This window comes from Lonchura striata, chromosome 20, assembly GCF_050655825.1.
Source record: "Lonchura striata isolate lonStrDom1 chromosome 20, ASM5065582v1, whole genome shotgun sequence".
Taxonomy (NCBI): Eukaryota; Metazoa; Chordata; class Aves; order Passeriformes; family Estrildidae; genus Lonchura; species Lonchura striata.
In genome coordinates this window covers 6,704,087-6,723,185 of record NC_140722.1, presented here as the reverse complement: position 1 = coordinate 6,723,185, position 19,099 = coordinate 6,704,087, and the positions used below count along the sequence as shown (strand labels likewise).

General features: G+C 42.5%; 1 protein-coding gene across 2 annotated transcripts in view; it reads left to right on the top strand.

Moving 5' to 3' along the window:
- The window catches only part of STK4 (serine/threonine kinase 4), a 45,619-nt gene extending 26,781 nt beyond the window's left edge, over positions 1 to 18,838 (top strand). For both annotated transcript variants that reach the window (XM_021527864.3, XM_021527863.3), the window contains one exon: positions 15,783 to 18,838. In XM_021527864.3, the coding sequence (XP_021383539.1) occupies positions 15,783 to 15,941 (159 nt within the window). In that variant the 3' untranslated portion in view covers positions 15,942 to 18,838. The remainder of the gene's footprint in view (positions 1 to 15,782) is intronic.
- Positions 18,839 to 19,099: the final 261 nt, after the last annotated feature.

The window sequence follows — 19,099 nt, the reverse complement described above, 5'->3', positions numbered from 1 at the left end:
TGGGTCCATCCTTCTCTCTCCTTGGCTTAATGGAGAGGATCTGCATTCACAGGTTCTCTCTTTGAAGCAGAAACACTTTGGAGCAGAGTTTCTGTCCTTGGGAAAATAAAACTAACATATAGCCTTGAGAATGTCAGGTTTTGCAGAAGTGGAAGTGTGGATATTCTCAGTTCAGTCAGAGAGAAAAAGAGAGATTTCTGCCAGGCTAAGCCTGGGAAAGAGTCGTAGAGGAATGTAAACTATCTGTTATCTTGCTTTCTATTCATATTGTTTATAGATACGTTCTACCACACTGACCTAAGTCCAGTGTACCAATCAGGTGAAATACTTTTGCTTTAAGACCAATGGAATTAGTGTTCACGATGCTCTCTATAAAATATAGAAGTGCTTTTGAATAAATGCTCACTTTGCTTTCTGAAGTCGTGGGATCATTTTGCCCTTCCCTGGCTCAGCAGCATCATGGAAGGAGCAGTCGTGGCCTGTTTGTCAGATTCCTGTGGAAGGTGGCAGCTGCCGTGGCCTTTGGTCACAGTGTCACCACCCTGCAGCGTGCTGGGAGTGCACCTGTGTTTCAGCTCGCTGTGTCCCTGCTGTGAGTGCCATTCTGTGCCTTAGCCCATCCCTTCAGCTCCCTCTGAGCAGTGTCTCACTGCCTGCTGATGGGAATTCCTCTGGACAGGAAAGATTGCTGTGATTTCCCTGCATTCCAAAGCAGCCTTCATCACTTCTCACTGCACAGTGTCATCTGTTTCTCTGCTGCTGGGGAGGGCTGTCCTGCAAGCAATAGAGTTGTGGCTTAGGAAATTTTTCCAGGGCAAAATAAAGAAGGATGAGCAGGAGGTGTTAATTGCCGCTAATTGGGAGGAAGAATACAAGAACTCATCAGCTGCCACTGCTTCCAGGGCTGTAAGTTCTGGTCTCCACAAGCTGCCTGTCAGGGATGGGCAGAGAAGGAGCTTCAGGAGCTGTGGGATCACACCCAGCTCTTCCCCACCTACTGAACTCTTCCTGGCTGTTTGACCTGCTGCGTCCAGAGTGCCACAATTTGCTGTCCATGTGTGACTTCACTGTGCTCCTTAAAACAGACCAGTATTGAAATGAGACATACTCATTTCAGAACTGTCTGTACACCACTCACTGTGGCCTCTGGTTCTGTTTGCTTACCCTGAGTCCTGCCCAGGGCTCTTTGGAGCTGGAAGCTGTGGGAGTTGGATGCCGGCTCACCAAGCCAGTGGCTGAAGCAAAACATCAAAACTCTTAAAATTTAATTAAGTCCCATTTCCAAAAGTATGTTTGCATCTTTTGGAGATCTTAAATTGCAGGAGTTGGTATCACAACTGCCATCTCCTTCAAATAGCTGAATAACTGGATGTTCATTTATAATTATTTGATAGGAAACTAATATTTTCTCTGTAAGCAGTTTCTAGCCAGGGATTTTTCTTTTTTTACAAGTATAATGTAGATAAAAGCAAACCTTCCTCTTCCCTGAGTGAAGGTATAATTATTTTTCTTGAAGTAGTAAAGAAAAATAAAATTTTCTGTTTACTAGAGACAATGATTCATTATGCTGATCTCTCCTGGGATATTCTGTTATTATTCGCATCCTCATTTCTGTGCTTTTCCTTAGTAGTTCAAAATGTCACATTGGAAACAGATTTTTAAAATAAATAAATAAATAAATAAGTAAACCGACTTTTGGTATCTTTACCAGCAAAAAAGAAAAGTGTGTTGATCTAATGGTGTCTTCAGCTTGTTTAGCCTGAACAAGAGGCTGTTTGTTTGCAATGAAATCATGAACATGAATCTGTTTTTCCTTCCAGTTAGACAAGTTAGGTATTGATGTGATAGCAAGAAACTGGAGTTGCTGAGAAGTGTGTAGAAAGCAAGGCTGCCAGAGCACTAGGACCATGCTGTATTTTTTATATGTATTTTATTCTATATTTTACAGGTAGAGAGCAGCCTGCAGATGAGTTGCTTGTGCGTGTCAGGTGTGGTGCAGGCAGGGAGGCCTGGCAGGAGGGATGGATGGCAGTGGGCTGAGCCCTCGGAGCTGCAGGGAGGATGCCCTGGGGGGCACAGGGGCTGCTCAGCCTGGCACAGCCCCAGCTGCAGGGACCTGCAGCTCCTGTGCTCCCCGTGCCCAGCTGCAGTCACCTCGTGGCTCAGCACAGCTCAGTGCCTCTCCCAGCTCTGCTGAAGAATGGCTGCACACTGGAACCATCTGTTTCTTTCACTGGAAGTGATTTATAGGGAGGAACTGTTGGAGGGCAGGTGATTTATTGCTTATCAATAACAGTAAACACACGCTGCTTTACAATGACCAGAGTCTCTAATTTATTGCATTCTGTCTGTGAAGGTGTCATTTGTCTTGTGAACAGCTCGTTGTCTGCCAGGACCTGGAACATTCACCATCTTTGGTTTCTCTGAACATCCATTTGGATAGCATTTGTTAGCAATCTAATATTGATGCTTTATAGCTTTACTACCTTTTGTCCTTTTAAAAGTTCAATCGATTAAAAACTTGAGAGTATTTTCTGTGTAGTTGCCAGCTTTGAAAATGATGGTAGACTGAATAATTGGCTCTTATTTTGTTGGAATTGGTCTTTGCTGGCAGTAGGAAGGAGGCATGCTGAGGATACAGGATTAAGGCAGAAGCTAGGAATACTTACATTATATGGGAAAGCTGCTGGTGTGTGACTTCTTATAATTTATTATTTTATAGTGTTTCCTGACTTTGCTGTGATCCTCTTAGGTTTATCTTCTTTTTACTTCTGCCTTTTAAGCAGCTTGGTAAAGGTGTCAGATGCAGGCCTCTGCAATAATCTTTCTGTTTCTCCTTTCTCCCAGACAAATTACTCAAGTGAATAATTTGAGTTGGTTACTGAGACACCAGAAAGCCTCAGCAAAAAAAAAAAAAAAAAAAAAATTACAGGAAAAAAAAAAAACAAAAAAAAAAAAAAAAAAAAACAAAAAAAAAAAAACAAAACAGCTGTATTCAAGTGTGCACATTTGTAGGTCATTTAAACGGCATCACTGAAAATCAAATAATCTTGTAATTTCTACTGAATTATTATGAAACTTAGATGATATTCTTTATTTCCTAAGAGAGCAAGTTTCTCTGACCCTTGTGTGATAAATGAAGATTGCTCAAAAAATTCATCTGAATACATATAGTGTTGTGTAGAAAACAAAAAAAGTTTGGTTAAAGTAGAGCATTTTTCAATAACATTTTTTGAAGACTTAACCAAACACTTTGAGTGAATCTTCAGGGATTTCTCTGTCCAAGTGTTTCTTCCCTTCATCTATCATGAACTCTCCTTTTTCCCAGTGGTGACTGGAATGAAAATTCTCAGGCACTGATTTTTTCCAATAGTTTTACTTTGGACATAAAGTGAACTTATTTGCTGAGGCATTTATCAGTTTGAGAGATAACGCCAGATCTGGGGTGGCTGATGGATATCTCTGTCTGGGCAGTATGGAACTAGGGCAGATTCCTGGTTGGGAAGCAGGAAAACTTGAGGTACTTGTTTCTGCTGTGCTGGATCTAAAATAAAGATTTCTTTCTGTGGGAGAGCATGAAGGCTACATTTTTTTTCCTTTTCTTTTTTGTGAGATGGAGGGAAACAAACTCGAATAAAAGGACTGGTTTTCTGACAACAGGAGGCAGTCCAGGATAGACAATTATTAACTTTCAAACCTGAATTGTACCCCCATGGTATCTCCTGCTTATTGAGGAGGATCTTGAAGGGTATTACTTAGATGTAGTTCCACTGTGAAGTATGATTTATAAAAAGAGACAGGTTTTCCTGATGTTTTATTCATTGGTTTTAAATGTCACCTGTCTTGATTCATAACACTGACATTCCTTGAATGGATTCCCTTTTTTTTTTTCTCTTCAGCCATCTGCCAAGAATTTTTAAAGCTCTGTTAATTGTTTATTTCTCTTTTAAGCATATTTGGTATGTTCTTCCTAGCAAATACTTTTAGCTTGTGACATCTTTATTAAGGACAAATGGTTCATTCTGTCACTTTGTAGTCAAACAATCTTTTTTAAAAATAATCCCAGGAGCAGCTTGCTTCTCTCTTTAATTGTTTAAGTAGTCTTGAATCTTCTGTAACATTTGCATGAGGAAGGCACTCTGAACCTCACTGCAAACCTCGTTGGATTTGTGGCCGTGTCAAACCACCAACGTGATTCACAGCGAGTTCCGTGTATGTAGGTTTTATAAACCTTTCCAAATTCCCTTTATAGCAACAACAACAACAAAAGAAGAATATACCACGTTTGGTTTTAAAATTTGTTAGCAATATTGAAAATTGAAAAAGGTTCTTCAGAGACATGACTCCTGTCTGCTGGGGAAGAGAATAGATTCCTGCTCTCTCCATTTGCTAACAGGGTCATTGCTCACCACCTGCTTTCACTTTGGTGCAAACTGACATTGATTGCAAAGCACTTACTGCCACAACTTGCTGTCAAATTTTCATTTTTTGCTATATTTTTGTATATAGCAGGCCTTCTGTGACATGAGGCTTTTAGATGAAACCTGCAGTGAGTGGGAAGTAAAATGAGTTGCTATAGTTTGTTGCTTAGGTCATAGCCCTTAATGGAGACTGAAATAATGTAACCTGAAATCGACTTCGTATCAGAGTACTCAGACTTGTAAATTCAACATCCTGGACTATCTTGGAGGCCCCTTGCCTACTGTAGATTTAATCTGCTAGGACATTGACTGAAAGTTTCGCAGATGAGCTAAGTGACTAATAGAATTTCATCCTGCGTTTGTGATTATTGGGTTTGTTCCACTGCTGTTGCATGGTTAAGGTCGGCTGCAACATGCATTTCTGCTTTGGGAAAAAGGGGAGAGGAATTGGTAGCTGAAAGTGTGGTACTATAAAAATGCTCTTTGACCACACTGAATTCTTTAGAAAACCTGTTTGAGCCTTGTTGTGCCTTGAGATCTGTTTTCAGGGCTGGATGTGTTCTTGGCACAGCATCTCCCTTAAAGAAAGAACTCTGCTGCTGAAACAATATCTGTTTGAAATGCTTCTGAAATCTTCTTCCAGCTCATCTGTCAGTGCAAATGTTTGCAAAGGGTAATGTAGCTTAAAAAGACACGCTTGTCCAGGTTTTTCTCATCTGCACCCAAAAGGGCTCCTTTTGGATACTCTGCATGGAGAGTCTGTTATAGCTGCTCTGGATTGCCTCTTGGGGATGGAGTCTGGACCATCTGGAAAAGTGGAGGGATGAAGCCTCCATCGTGTCTGTGTGAACACTTTCGATCTGGACAAGTGCCTGAAATGATGAACTGTGAGAGGAGCAAAGTTACCTCAGCTCTGACTGCTGGACCTGGTGCATTTGACCTTGTGCAGCCTCTTCTTGTGTTACTTGAAAACCTGCGGGACCATGGAGGCACTGCCAGCGTGACTGGTGTGTGTGTAACCTTGGGGTGTCCTGGTCCAGACACTGGGGTGAAATCCTGCCCTGGCAGGGTGGGCAGGTCCTGGCACTGGTGCCCAGGGCAGCTGGGGCTGCCCCTGGATCTCTGGAAGAGCCCAAGGCCGGGCTGGACAGGGCTTGGAGCAGCCTGGGACAGTGGAAATTGTCCCTGCCCATGGCCAGGGTGGCACTGGATGTGATTTAAGGTCCCTTCCCACCCAAACCATTTTATGATTCATAATCAAAGCTTTCACCTTCAGGAAGAGCAAGAAAGAACAGCTTAATACATATAGACTGATACAGTCTGAAAGGAAAATTTTTCAGAAATTAAGTGTTTGATTCCTTCTTGTTTTGTGTCCTGCCATCACGCAGGATCGTTATAAATGGAAACCCAAGTGAACAACTGGGGAAAACTTTCATAGTGAATTGTGCAGGTTAATTCAAGATAGATTTTGTGGAGATGGTTCACCTGGGGACTGTCCCAAAAAATATTTGCCTCTTAAATATTAAACACATACCCCTGGTTTTAAAGACAACTGCATGGACATGCAGCTATTCATTTTTCCAGAATGCCCTGGAAATCTCTGTAATTCAGTCTTTCCTCAGAAAGCTTTTCATTCTCTCTCCTGTCTTCTTTGCCTTCAAGTTGCAGCTGTTTCCTCCTTTCCCTGAGTGAAACGGGGGAGGCAGAACACTGTTGGACCAAGGTTTTGTAATAAGCATCACTTTTGGGTAGACAATGTGGGGTCTTCCTGAAAACAAATCCCTTTCAGCAGCTCTCATGGAGCTAGGACTAAAATGGGAGACTAAGACTCAAAAATGTTTGCTGAGTAAAGTTTAATACTCTTAAGATAAACAGGCCCCAGTTATTTAAAGCTATAATGGCTGCTTGCCATGGATGATGTAGTCTTAAGCCTTTGAAACTGAGGCTGTGTGTTTTAAGCCTTCCCTGTGCCTTGCAGATTTGAGTGTGTGAAGTCTTCAGATATGTTAATGATGCTTCTTACTCCACATCATTAATAAAGGCTGTATTTGAGTACTCATTTAGTGTTAATTAATTGGTTACCACTTTAGTTACATTTGTGTTTCATACTGAAAAATATTGTATTAATTAATCACTCTTACTTAAGAGGTATTCTTACCTCTTCAGTTGTTTTGCTTTATTCAGGATAAGTTGTTCTGCTTTATTCAGGATAAGTGATCCTGAATGAAGAAATTAGTTGTTAATCCTTCAGCAAGTAGGGCCCTTAGGAGCAAGAGAGGGAGGGGTGAAGGGTACCTGGAATTGGAAGGGAGCTCCTTTATGGACATATGTACCCTTCCTAGAAGAACTTTGTTAAACTTTTCAGATTTGTAAAAGAATTTTGTTTGATTTAAAGGAATCGGCATTTTCTGACAGATTGCTCTTAAAAAAAAAAAAAAAAAGAGAAAAACCCCACATTGGCCAGCTCTGTACTTTATAGCTGAGTTGTGCAGCTTGCCAGATCCTCATGGCCTAATGACATGATTTATTTTTGCATGTTGAGAGGTATTTTTGTGCTCTTACTTAAGAAAATTAAATCATAATCACTTAGAGAAGGAAAAAAAACCCTGCTGTTTTTATTTAATCAAACCGCTGGCAAGCAAGTGCTTTTTAAAAGCAAACGGTGCTCCTTTTTTTACCTTTCTTTCCTTTTTATGTTTTTTTTTTTCCTTTTTTTTTCTTTCTTGCTTGCTTGTCCAGACAGGCTGACCTTTTAGCTTGGTTTGTAATTCAGTTACTGAAAAAAAAATAGCGGTGAAATAACCTGTCTTTGTGGTTATAGGATTAGTCAGCCACTTTCTAAGTTTCTAAATGATTTCAAGGTTTGGACTTCTTGAAGTTTGGTGCTGCAGAATAATACTGACACCATTTTTCATTCCCGTTATTTACAAGAAGTGTGCACAGGACTTGGGGTGATTTTGGAAGTGAATGGGGCTATTCACACTCATAATTGACACTAAGGCTAAAAAAGGAAATTTAATTTTGGATCTTAGAAGGTTAAAATGAATTGCTTTTTTTAAAAAAAAGCTTTATTTTTTTAATGATCACTCAGCACTCCTATCAGCAAGTAGACCTTTGGATGGGTTTTCTTCCTAATACTTCAGGACAATTCTGAGGATAGTAACATCTTACAGAGGTTCTATGGTTGGGCTTCCAAAACTTCCCTGAGCCTTGAAAGGATTACAGCAGGGATTAGTGAAGTGCAGTTCTTGGCTAAGAGCAGCCCAGGGATGCCAGGGCTGTTGATCCTGGCTGTGCTGTTCATGGGATGTTTGCTGTAATCCTCTGAAATTGGGAATTTCCTGATACCTTGCCAACAGCAAAGCTGCTCTCTGCTTCCTAAAGGCTTTTGAGGAATGGGGGAAAATGTCCAAAGTGTGGGGAGGGTGGGAAGGCAGAGGTGCCTCTGAGCTGGGAGGAGCAGTTGTGTGTCCAGAGCGTGGGTGTCTCTTCCAGAGTTACCACAGGAATGGGCTGCTCAAGGTCCTTGCTGTATGGATATTCCCAGTTCAGTCAGAGAGAAAAGGAGAGAGATTTCTACCAGGCTAAGCCTGGGAAAAGGTCTGAGAGGAATGTAAACTCTCTATTATCTCTCTTTCTGTTCATATTGTTAATAGATATGTTCTACCACTGTGTGCTATTCGTAGTGCACCAATGGTGTGAAATGTTTTTACTTTAAGCCCAATGAAATTAATCTTCACAATATTCTCTCTTTTATAGAGACGTTCTTTGAATAAACGTTCATTCTTTGCCTTCTGAACATGCAGTCATTTCATTCCCGTGCCTGCCTCAACTGCGACATTGCTGAAGCAGCAGGATCAGACATCGTGGGTGTAAATTAAGCTACATGGCTGCTGTCATTCCTGCAGAGGCAGTTTCCAGCTTAGACATGATCTTCCCAGTGTGCCTGGTGGCACACATGGCCCTCCAGGAGTTCTGCAAGGGTAGCACAGAGACCATGGTCTGGGGTCTTGAACCTTTATTTTAATCAAGTAAGCAGAGCTACATGGAAAATGAACTGGAATCCTTACTGGCATTCATAACAATGAGGTGCTTCACTTTCAGTAGCTCCCAGTCTGTGCAGGTGAGGTAGAGCCATCCCAAACACTTCACTTGAGAGGCCCTGGGTCCCCTCTGATATAACTCTCTGTTAAGATGCACTTTTCCAGTTCAGCTGGGGATCAAAAGCTGAGTGTGTGGTAGTGTCCATCTTCCCCAAAAGCGATGCTGTGATTGCACTTAAATATTTAACTGCCTTAAGCTGGCTTGACCTCTGGGGCATCTGATGATCTCACTGGAAGTGTTGTTTCTATGTGGAAAGCCATCTGCTGTTCAGGTGAGGGGCTGGAGAACATCTCCAGATGTGCAGTGATCACAGCTCCTCTTCTCTTTCTTTGGGCAGTTCAGCTGCAGAGCTGTTTTGGCTATGCTGGATGCTGCAGCCCGTGATGTGTTTTGCCAGTATATTGCCTAAATAATTAAGGTGCATTAAAAGCAGAAGCTTGTGCTGCTGAGACTTATTTTTCAAATCTTTTGAAAGATTAATATCTGTGGTTTTAATCTTGCATGAAATCCCACAATGAGTGCATTTCATCCACTGCTTTCATAACAGTGAGAAACTTCACTGACATGCTGATGCTAAAAGGGAGGAAAAGCAAGATAATTAGTGCTGGTGCAGGCACAAGGGCTTGTTCTGATTTACTGCAGCCCCTCTGTAGCATGGCTGCTTGACAGATCTGTGAAGCTGTAGGGACCTGATGGATGAGGAAAAATGGTCAGAAAGTGCCAGTAGGTCCTTGTGTCCTTTGCATTTGACAACTTAAAGTGAATAAATAGTTAATGCCTGCTCGTACATTACATCAAAGCTTTCTTGTGCTGGAAACATAAATGAGAACGAGGCACTTAATTTTTAGAGCAGTGATTGAAAGTATGCCAAGTGATATTGAGGCAGCATTTCAGGAAAAATGCTATGGGAAAAAATGGCATGCTATTCCAACACCAATTTATATCACCATCTTCAAGATCTAAAGTCTGGAGCACTGCTGAGCCTGAGAAATTACCTTACTACAATTTAATTTTGGCTGGGGAAATTGAGAGCTTTTTTTTTTTTTTTCTGGTTTAAAAAAAAGTGCATAGTACTTTTGAGTAATCTGTGTCCTCAGAGTACATTTGATATGAGCATTTAATGGATACCTTGTTTAACCAGTCTTTCAAGTTACAGAAAGCTAATTCCAGGATAATCTCAGTTTTTAGAGCTCACATTGATGAATCCCTGAGTTGTGACAGCCCTCCCTGGCCTGTGCTGTCTGTAGCACCACTGCAGTCTGAGCTCTGCCCCAAGGTGCTTGCTGCAAAAAGCATCTGATGGGAGAGCTCTTCCCAAAAACAAATTCTGTTTGAGGAGGTGATGGCAGGAAAGTTCAGGAGTTGAGGTGGATGCACACCAAACTGATCTGCGGGGTTCTGGAGAAGGAAGTGTCAGTGTGCCCTTGGTGTTATCAGCAGGGAAACATCTTGATAGCCTTGGTGATAGCCAAGGTCAAGTGAAGCAGGAGTTTAATTATTCTCTTCTGTGAAGAGCCTCCCTTCCTAAAGGACACATGAACATTTAATTGCACTTGTAGGAATTGTTTTGTACTTGTCTCATATGTAGCCACTTCTGCTGTCAAGTGTCATCATCAACAGCCTCCTTTGAGGGGCTTCCACGCAATTGTAGTCCCAGTTGGTTGTTCTGGTTTTGTTTTTCCAAAGCAGATTGTTGCTACTCTATTACTGTGGTAATGCTTTTCATTATCTCTAACAGCAAATTCCTATTTGGCATTTAATGTTTAGCATGGCTTGGGTAACTTGATTTGGGTAAAAACCCTTCTCAAGCCATGCTTAGAGTTTGCCTGTCTAAATACACACCAAAAAAATGATGTGTTGTGCTCCCTGCTGATGGGATTGATGAGTTTTATGGGGGGTTATGATCACTGGCTATGCAGTCAAGAACTGTTAGATTGCAGCATAAAACTAAGCTTAAAAGGAAACTATAACAATAAAAGCTGTGCTAAATAGACAATTAATTTGTTTTTCCTTAGCTCCCATCTAGCTTGTATCTTTTCTACTAAGAATTTATTTCCCTGTGTAGCGTGGGAAGCTGCAATTTTATTACTTCTGTATTTTAGTCTTCAAACTCCCACTGCCCCTTATGAAGTGATAATTGCCAAAGTCAGTTTTTCTAAGGGCTATATAAAACTTAAAAGTTTGACATCAAGTTATGTTGAGCAGTAAATGCCACCTGGAATCTCTGGGTGAAAGGCAGGCAGAGCAATTGCTACAGCTGGGTGTTTTCTTTCTAAAAAGCCACAGGCTCTTGGTAAGAGTGGGAGGATATTCGGAAAACACCCTGAGCATGTGGAAGACAAGTGTTCAAACTCACAGGAATTGTGGTAGAGGAATGTGTCTGGAGGGCTAAGGAAGAAGAGAACAACTTCCTAATTTTGTTTGTAGGATTGGTTGTAGTACCAAGACTTCAAACTATTCTCCTTCTGAAAAACCATTCAAGTGCTTTCACCAGGAGGAAAGTAACTTCATCTCACAGTGTCATACATATTCCAGTTTTGTTCCAGAGTCAGGGTCCATCTGCACATTTGAGAAGTGATGGTGGAAAAACTGCATCCCCCCAGGGGATAGAGGATTCCTGTTTGGCACAAGCCTCAGGACTTGAAAGACAGTATTGAAAAGCAAAGCCCAGATAGCCTGAAACCTTGCAGACATGCAAAGAAAAGGCTTTATGCTAAATGGAGGGAGCAAAATCAGTATCAGTGAGTAAAAAGAATGTTTCAGGAGAAGCATGTTTTCCACTTGCCCCAAGATAACATTTTTTGATTCCTGTGCATTCAGTGAGCTAAAGCTTGGCCAAAACTCTTCGTTGGGAGAGAAATGTGTGAAAGCTGCTGGGAAACAGCTCATTTCTGTTTGATGCTCGTAATTCATGCTGCAAGGAGATTTGGCTGGCAGTGGTTTTGCCAGAGGAGCAAATCAGAATGATGGCTGGAGTGACTCAGGGGTCACTGGATGACCGTATTTATGTCACTAGTGCTGGCTGGTCCAGGCAGTGGTGACCTTGTGCTGCTCAAGGGCACTTGAGGGACCAGAGAATGTGCCAAGTCCCAGACTGGGCAAGCTGCAGACCTTGCTGTAGGGAAACCAGCACAGGTGCTCCTCACTGTGAGGGCTGTGGGTACTAAGGGGACTGTGATAAATTATTTGCATCAGCTTCTAATTCAAAAAGTTTCCACCATTTGGGGTTTTTGCTTGGTTTTAGTGGGGACAGGGCAGATGCTGAGTTAATTCTCTAGGCTTTGTGTTTTACAACAGCTTTTTTTGTTTTGTTTTATGTGAAACAGAAATCTGGCATGGTGGTAGGGTTTTGGGCTGTGTCCTGTTTAGGACAGAACAGCAGAGGTATGAAGTTAAGACCATGGTGCCCTTGAATGCCAAACCTGTGTCTGTGTCTGCAGAGAACTTATTCTCCTTTTGCTGCTTAGGTTCATTTACATTCAGTAGAATATCATGTTCCTCTGACACTTTACCTGACTGTAAGAAATGCAAGTGGGGTTTTTCCCCCCCTGTTTTTAAAATGCTGATTTGAAAGAACTGCAACTCAGAAGCAGTTTGCTGAGTTGAACATTATTCAGTGGGGTAGGTTGTCTGCAAATCTGCCAGAAATGCTGACAAAGGAATGTCATGAGTAGCTTACAAATCTTCTCCTTGAGGAAGAAATTGTATTTCAAATGATCTGTTCCTGATTTGTCCATCACTACTGTGTAGGCATGGAAAGGCTGTAGGTTATGTCCTTCCAAAGGATATAATTATGTGTGTCCTTCTGAATTATACAGTAGAAATCATCAGCATATTAAAACAAGATGTTGCTGTCAGTGATGTCTGAAGAAAACAAACAGCATCCAACAAGTGTGGGTGAGAGTCTTTCAGATGAACACTTCCACCTCTGACATCTGACATATGTCTTCAGCTGGGCATTTTTGCAGAGTTAAGATCGTTCTCAAAACCTCAAGTAAAAATACAACTGTTAATCAAACAGTTAAAAATTAGCTTTCTCAACATACAGGCTTGCTGGAAGAATTTCATGTGCTGCCTCCTCACCATTTTGATAGATTTGTTTGGCCAACCTTAGAACAAGTATTTTTTATCCAGCTTTACATTTGAAATGAGATTCCTTCCTTTAGAAGTTTGTCTTAGGTATTTGATCAGCATGGACAAAAATAGATAGCTTTTACAGAGACAGACTTCTTAGAGCAGAGGAGATGCTGAGAAGTGAGGAGAGGAATGGGACTGAGCCCATGGCTAAAACCCGCTCTAATTGCAGCTGCTCAGCACTGAGACTTTTCCCCAGGTACCCGTCTGTCATGAAATACTGTCTTTGTCCTTCTTGTCTTATTCTGCTCCTGGCGTTTCTCTAAGAGAATAATGTCAGTGTCCCAGGAGTGCAGCAAGAGATATACTGGAGTCTAAAACTTCATTTCTGGGAGAAAGCCTGCCTGTGGCATTGCCTTACAGTGAAATGCCAGACAGCAAAGTGAAATGGAGGCCATCACATTTTGAACAGTTTGTTGTATTTTCTCCCTTCTGAAGATGTGTGTGAGCAGAAGGACAGGCTGAGTAATTGGCCAGGCCAGGTGCCCAGGCTCTTGCTGTCACAGCGGGAGCAGAGGGCTGGGTGTCCCCTGCTCTGTGTGCTCCTTGTGGCTCTCATTACCCACTGGGGACCTGCCAGTCTCCCATCAGCTCATCTGGGCTGAGCAGTCACCTCCTGGACCAGCGTTGCCCTTTGGCTTTGCCCCTCCAGGAGTAGCGTGGCATTCACAGTGTGCCATTCCTGCAGATGAAAACTCTGCCAGTCGTTCCTCCTCGCTGGCACAGCTCTGCACACAGGCTGTTCTGTGCTCCCAGATTCCTGGGCACATGCACTTGCCTCCCTTCCTTCTCCCACCATCCTGTGGTGTTTGACCCGTGATCAGCTCTGCAAGCAGCCGCTTTCTCTGCCTCACGTGGGTGACCCACTTCCCCGTTGGTTCATACCAATACAAATCTGTGGCCTTTGCCCACTCCAGACTCAGCTGTGCTCCAGCATCTTCCACACAGCTCAGCCATGTGTCCTGACAAACGCAGTCCCCGGGATTGCCAAGCTGTTGTGTCCCTTGGTGAGCAGCTCCTGCGCTTTGCAGGAAGACTTGGGGGTGTCGGTGTCCACGGAGGATGTCCCCTGATGCTCCATCCTGTTCAAGGACAGCAGCAGGGCAGTGTTTTCTTGCTGCCACGTGTTCTGGAGAGCCCATCTGTACATCTGCTCTGCCAGCTCAGGCACTTGGTTCCTGGCTCTGAGCAGCACCCAGGCACTTCAGGAGGATGGCAGAGAAGGCTCAAAGGGCATCCCTGGAAGATTGCAGCCCTAGGGCAATTCCTCACATCTAATATTTGGCTTACACCTTGAGCAAGGTGTTTTAGATTTGTTCCAATACTCTCTTTAAGCAGTCCAGCACTGGGAGAGGTGTAGCTGCTTAGTATATGTATTCAGTACTTGTATTAATATTTTCTTCTATTTTGCATTTTTATTTGACTTTTCAATTCCCTAGACTGTGAGGAAGTGGAATGTTGAATAATTACCTGCTCCTTAATAAGTTAGTGTGAAAAGGCAACTGATGCCATGCATCAACTTAAACTGCTGCCTGTTAAAGTTGCATTAATGTGTATAAATAATATATATCTTTGTGGAGGAAGTGCTTTGTCTTTCTAATGAACAGTTGCCTGATTGGAAAGGCTGAAATACTGTATACCCTGGGCAGAAAGGTTGTTTCATATGTGTCTGGATTATTAAAACGGATTTGTGATCTTGAAACAACAACTAGGAAAGATCTTGTTTAGCAGAATATGCTAAAGAACTTCAAAAAACGTTTTGAGAAATCAAGTAGCAGGTGACTGTGATTTAGGGACTGGTATCTCTTCCACCTCAGGTAAAGGAGCTCCACATCAGGAGCTCCATATCTTAGTTTTAAGGAGTGAAGCAAACTGCCATTAAACATTCATTTGTTGCCTTATAGTAGGCAGCAAACATTTAACTTCGTGTTTTGGTTCAGAAACTGCTTGAAGAGTAATCATGACAGCTGATTAATTAACAGCTAAACTAGAACAGGCCCGCTTGCATGAAAATAAAGATATGTCACTTAATTATGACATTTGTTGAAAGCAAAAAAAAAATGTTGACAGTTCTTTGTGCACAAGAAAGAACCCAAATTATTTTGCATATTCTTAGCATCCACAGCAGGTGCTTAGTGATAGCAGGTGCTGCACAGTCATTTCTGTCCTGCTGGAATGCCTGTAAAATAATCTCTCCTGTGGTCACTTGGTCTTGGATGGGGAAAGGGCTGGTGCTTAAGTAAACATTTGAAGCCCTTCTAGTGTCCATATTTTTAACATTTTACTAAAATCCTGTCTGTTACACCAATTGTTATATTATAACATTACATAAAGGCTGTAGCTGTGGGTAACTTAGGCTATCCCAAGCCACACTTGACATCTGTAATCAGAGAGCAAAACTTTCCTGTGCCAGTTCTTGGCAAATTGCCACAGACAAGACAGCCAACTCAACAAAGGCCGGGCAGAGAGAGAGGATTCAGGGAGAGGGAGCTTGTCCAGATGAGCCTGACATCTTCACATGTACAGGAAAATACAAATTGTACTTGCATATTTTATCAGTACAAGGCTGACCCGAAGTGACCTGGTGTGTGTTCGTGCTCTGGGATTTCTGGTGCAGCAGAGTCTGAATTCCTCACCATGACTGAGTTTCAGCCTGATTGTACATAATTGCCTTTTTTTTTCCACCTGCAGCTTTTGTCAATGATATTATTTTCTTCCTGTTCCCTATGTCTCCTTTTGTCATTTAGCATAAGGAGGTTTAGTTGCAGGGAATGGGGAGGAGAAGAGAACTTTGCTTTCCTTCCATCTCAGTGCAGCATTTCTGTCCTAAGCCTGCAAAACGAAGCATTAGAAAAGCAACTCCATGGGGGAAACATTTCACTGGTTGGTTGTGTGCTCACACAGCCAGCAACCAGAGCATGTAATGTACCTGAGAAATGAGCAGAAGCAGTGTCCTGGGGCTCACAGCACTCTCACTGAGGCCAGCAGCGTGGAGCAGAGCTCTTGCTGCCTTTCCCTGCTGGAAGATGCGCTTGGCGTCAGCGCAGCAGCAGGATCCCTGCAGGTGTGTGGGTGGTGGTTGCACTGATGCCAGTGTCTGTTCCTCTTTTGTCTCCCTGCTAGCTGAAGTCTTGGAGCGTGGATGAGCTGCAGAAGAGGCTCTCTGCCCTGGACCCCATGATGGAGCAGGAGATCGAGGAGATTCGCCAGAAGTACCAATCCAAGCGGCAGCCGATCCTCGATGCCATCGAAGCCAAGAAGCGGCGGCAGCAGAACTTCTGAGCCACGGGTGGAACCTCCTGCCATCCTCAAACAATCAGCCCCTTGCTTTTATGACTACTGAACAGATTGATTTCTATTGAAATATTCTAGCAAAATAGAGGGCAATACTTCTGCTCGTTTATTTTTCCATAGCACCTTTGTGAACTCAGGAATGCCATCATGTGGAAAATCCTGATTGTATGTTGTAATGTTAGACATATATTTAAAACATAATTCCAAAAGAGTTCTGTTACTTTTTTAGGAGGATTGTTTTTAAACCAGAGGAACCGGATAGAAATTGGCTAATGAAAGTTGGCTCACTCTCTTTTCAACTGAACTTTCAGGAGTCTATTTTGGTTTAAGTTAATACAGATGGTTGTCTGTAACAGCTGATTCTTTTGTGATTTTTTTGTTTTCCTTTGTGAATGCACAGACTCAATTTCAAGCTGTTAACTGTTTCTACTGTTAAGGTACTGATAAGTTTTAGGTCACTGAAGAGAGCTGGTGAAAACATGTACAAACTGGTCCAGCCTTTTGAAAGAAACTTAATTCTCAGTTTTTAAAAAGCCTGTAATAAGCCCCATGCCTTACACTGTGTGCTTTAAGCAAGTGTGATATCTTCAAGACCTCAGTTTTGTCCTCATTTTGTGTACTTCATGAGTTTGTACAAGTAGATAAAGCATGTTGTGCCTCCATAAGAAATTACATTCTGTAATTTAAAATCCACACTCACTTAAAACCAAAAGCCAGTCAGTGATGTGATACCCCTTTGTCTGTCTGTTTGGAAATGTCCTTCAGGGAGACCCTGCTGAGAATGGAGTGCTGGGAAAAGAAAGCAGCGTTTGAATGGGTGGAAGTTGTGTGAACCTCTCTCAGGAATTAGGTACTTCAGCTGTGTCTAAAATCTCCACAGCTTGTGAATTATTTTATAGGCTTAATTTTGAATTTACATCTTTGGATGCTTGAATAAAAACTTGATTTCACAATCCTTCACATTTCTGCAAGGTTTAGTGCATCAGGAGAGTCAAACTGAAAGTAAAGACTGTTAAATTAACAAAGATCTGCATTCACGGTGGTGGAGCAAAGGCAGAGTTGATCTGGATGAGAAGACAATTACCAATGTCCTGCTGGAAGAGGTTCAGTCTCTTCCAGTTCCTCTGGATGCTCTTGTGTTGGTTTTTTTTTTTTTTTTCATGTCCCTGCCACCCCTGCCCAGCATAGCTCAATCAGCCACAATCGCTGTGAGGACAGTGCAATCAGCTCACAGCAGAGTGGAGAGTAAAACAAAGCCTGTTTGCAGGGCAGAGACTGAGCAATGCCTCTGCCCCGTGGGCTCCAACAGCACAGCTGTGTCGTTTCAGGTGTGCCTAGCATATGATGGAATGCTTGGGCAGAGCAAGTTTCTACCAATATTTTTTTATTTTGTTCTGATAGAGGGAACAGTTTCCACGTCGTGCTTCTGAAGTAGGCCTTGGTACATCACCTGGATGATGAAACAGCAGTGTCTCCTGAATCAAATGCTGCTACAGAGGCGATGTGTTTGTTCCATGTTTCTGTAGGGTCTTGTTTCCTCACTGGAGCAGGCTCTTGGCTGCTGCTTACAGTTCTGCTCCACAGCTGTGAAAGGAACCAAGCCATTCTTACCCTCTGCAGGGCTCACTGCATGGGTTTCTCTCAGTTTGATAATGCAGTGGGATCACAGCTGTCCCTAAGGAAAAGGGAGGCAGTGAGCAGTGTATGTAGGGTGCTGCAGGAGGAGTACATCCTGGGAGAGCCAGCAATCTGACAGCCCCAGGTGTCACATCAGGGCTCAGCTGCAATCTGTGCAATAGGCTTTGCCCTGACCGTGTCTTCATGATGAGCCAATTTGCATGAGCATCCTTTGCATCAAAGAAGCTCCTCCAGCTTAGCAGGCAGTTCTCTGGTCAGTGTTGGATTTTGTGTAAGTCACTTGGATGGATCTGGCCCAGCACCTCTGGTGTGACAGACACAGAGATCTGTGACATGGTAAATTGTGCACTGCCTGTGTGGCCTGGGTCAAGCTTGTTCTGCTGGAAGGATTTTTTCCTCTGCACTGTATAGGTAACTCTGTAGAGATCAGAGGGCATTAGAAACCCCAACTTTAAGGTGAAACACCACGGGGTGGTGTCTATTTACAGAATATGCAACCTGTGACTGTTGTAACTGAATGTAAGCACTCTTGAAATACTCTGCTTTGCTGACGTGATTGTCTTAAAATATAGCAAACAAACCAAAATAACTAAAACTGGTCCAATGGCTTAACTGTCTTTGAACCTTTCTAAAATGCTTGCAGTGGGTGAGACTTAATGGTGTTTCTTGCATTTGGAGCTGTGGTGCAGAGGAATTATTTTCTCCTTCACTGATTTTCAATTTGTTGGAGAAAGTATTTCCCTTTTTTTGGTCCCTTTGTCTGGAAGCACAGAAACTGTTCATTCCTCAGAATCCTCCAAGCTATGACCAAGGCTGGTACCATAAGGAAAGGATGTTTTGACAAAGTTTTAAGCAAAAAACTTGCTTAATTGAGAAGCTGCATTCATGTGCTCCATGGGTCCATCTGCATTTGGAAAGGGTTCTGGACAAACCATTCTCTTTGCTTCTAAAACCTGGAGATACTGATGGTATCAGTCATGTGAGACTTACAAATGTGAAGTTTGTAGCTTTAACTTTTTTTGTAACAAAGAAATTAGCAACACTGGCATAAACTGCTGACTTGAAATGCTGTTTTGTAAGATCTGGCTGTTTGTATATAATAGTGTTCTGGTCTTTAGTTTGTATATGTATGGAACAGTAACTTTTATTGCATTCCTCTCAGTTTGATACAGGAGATTTTGTTTGATCTCTCTCAAATATTTTGCCTTATTTGTTCAAAAGGGCAAATAAACTGTCCCTACCTGAAAGCATCGGTGTTGTGTCTCATATTTATGCACTGCAGTACTTGGGGGTGTTACTGTTTACCAGGACAAGTTTTAACATGATGCACCTCTAGCCAGTCAATGTTATGCAACGTTCTGGAGGAGGGCACAAGCTTTCAAGCAGTGAACATGTCAGACACACGTTTTAAAACATTCCTAATGCTGCAGCTCGGGGTGAGATTGCTTGAGCAGAGGGGCAGTTCCATGTGCTGGCAGCTTTGTGGGGCTTCAGGAGGTGATGCTCAG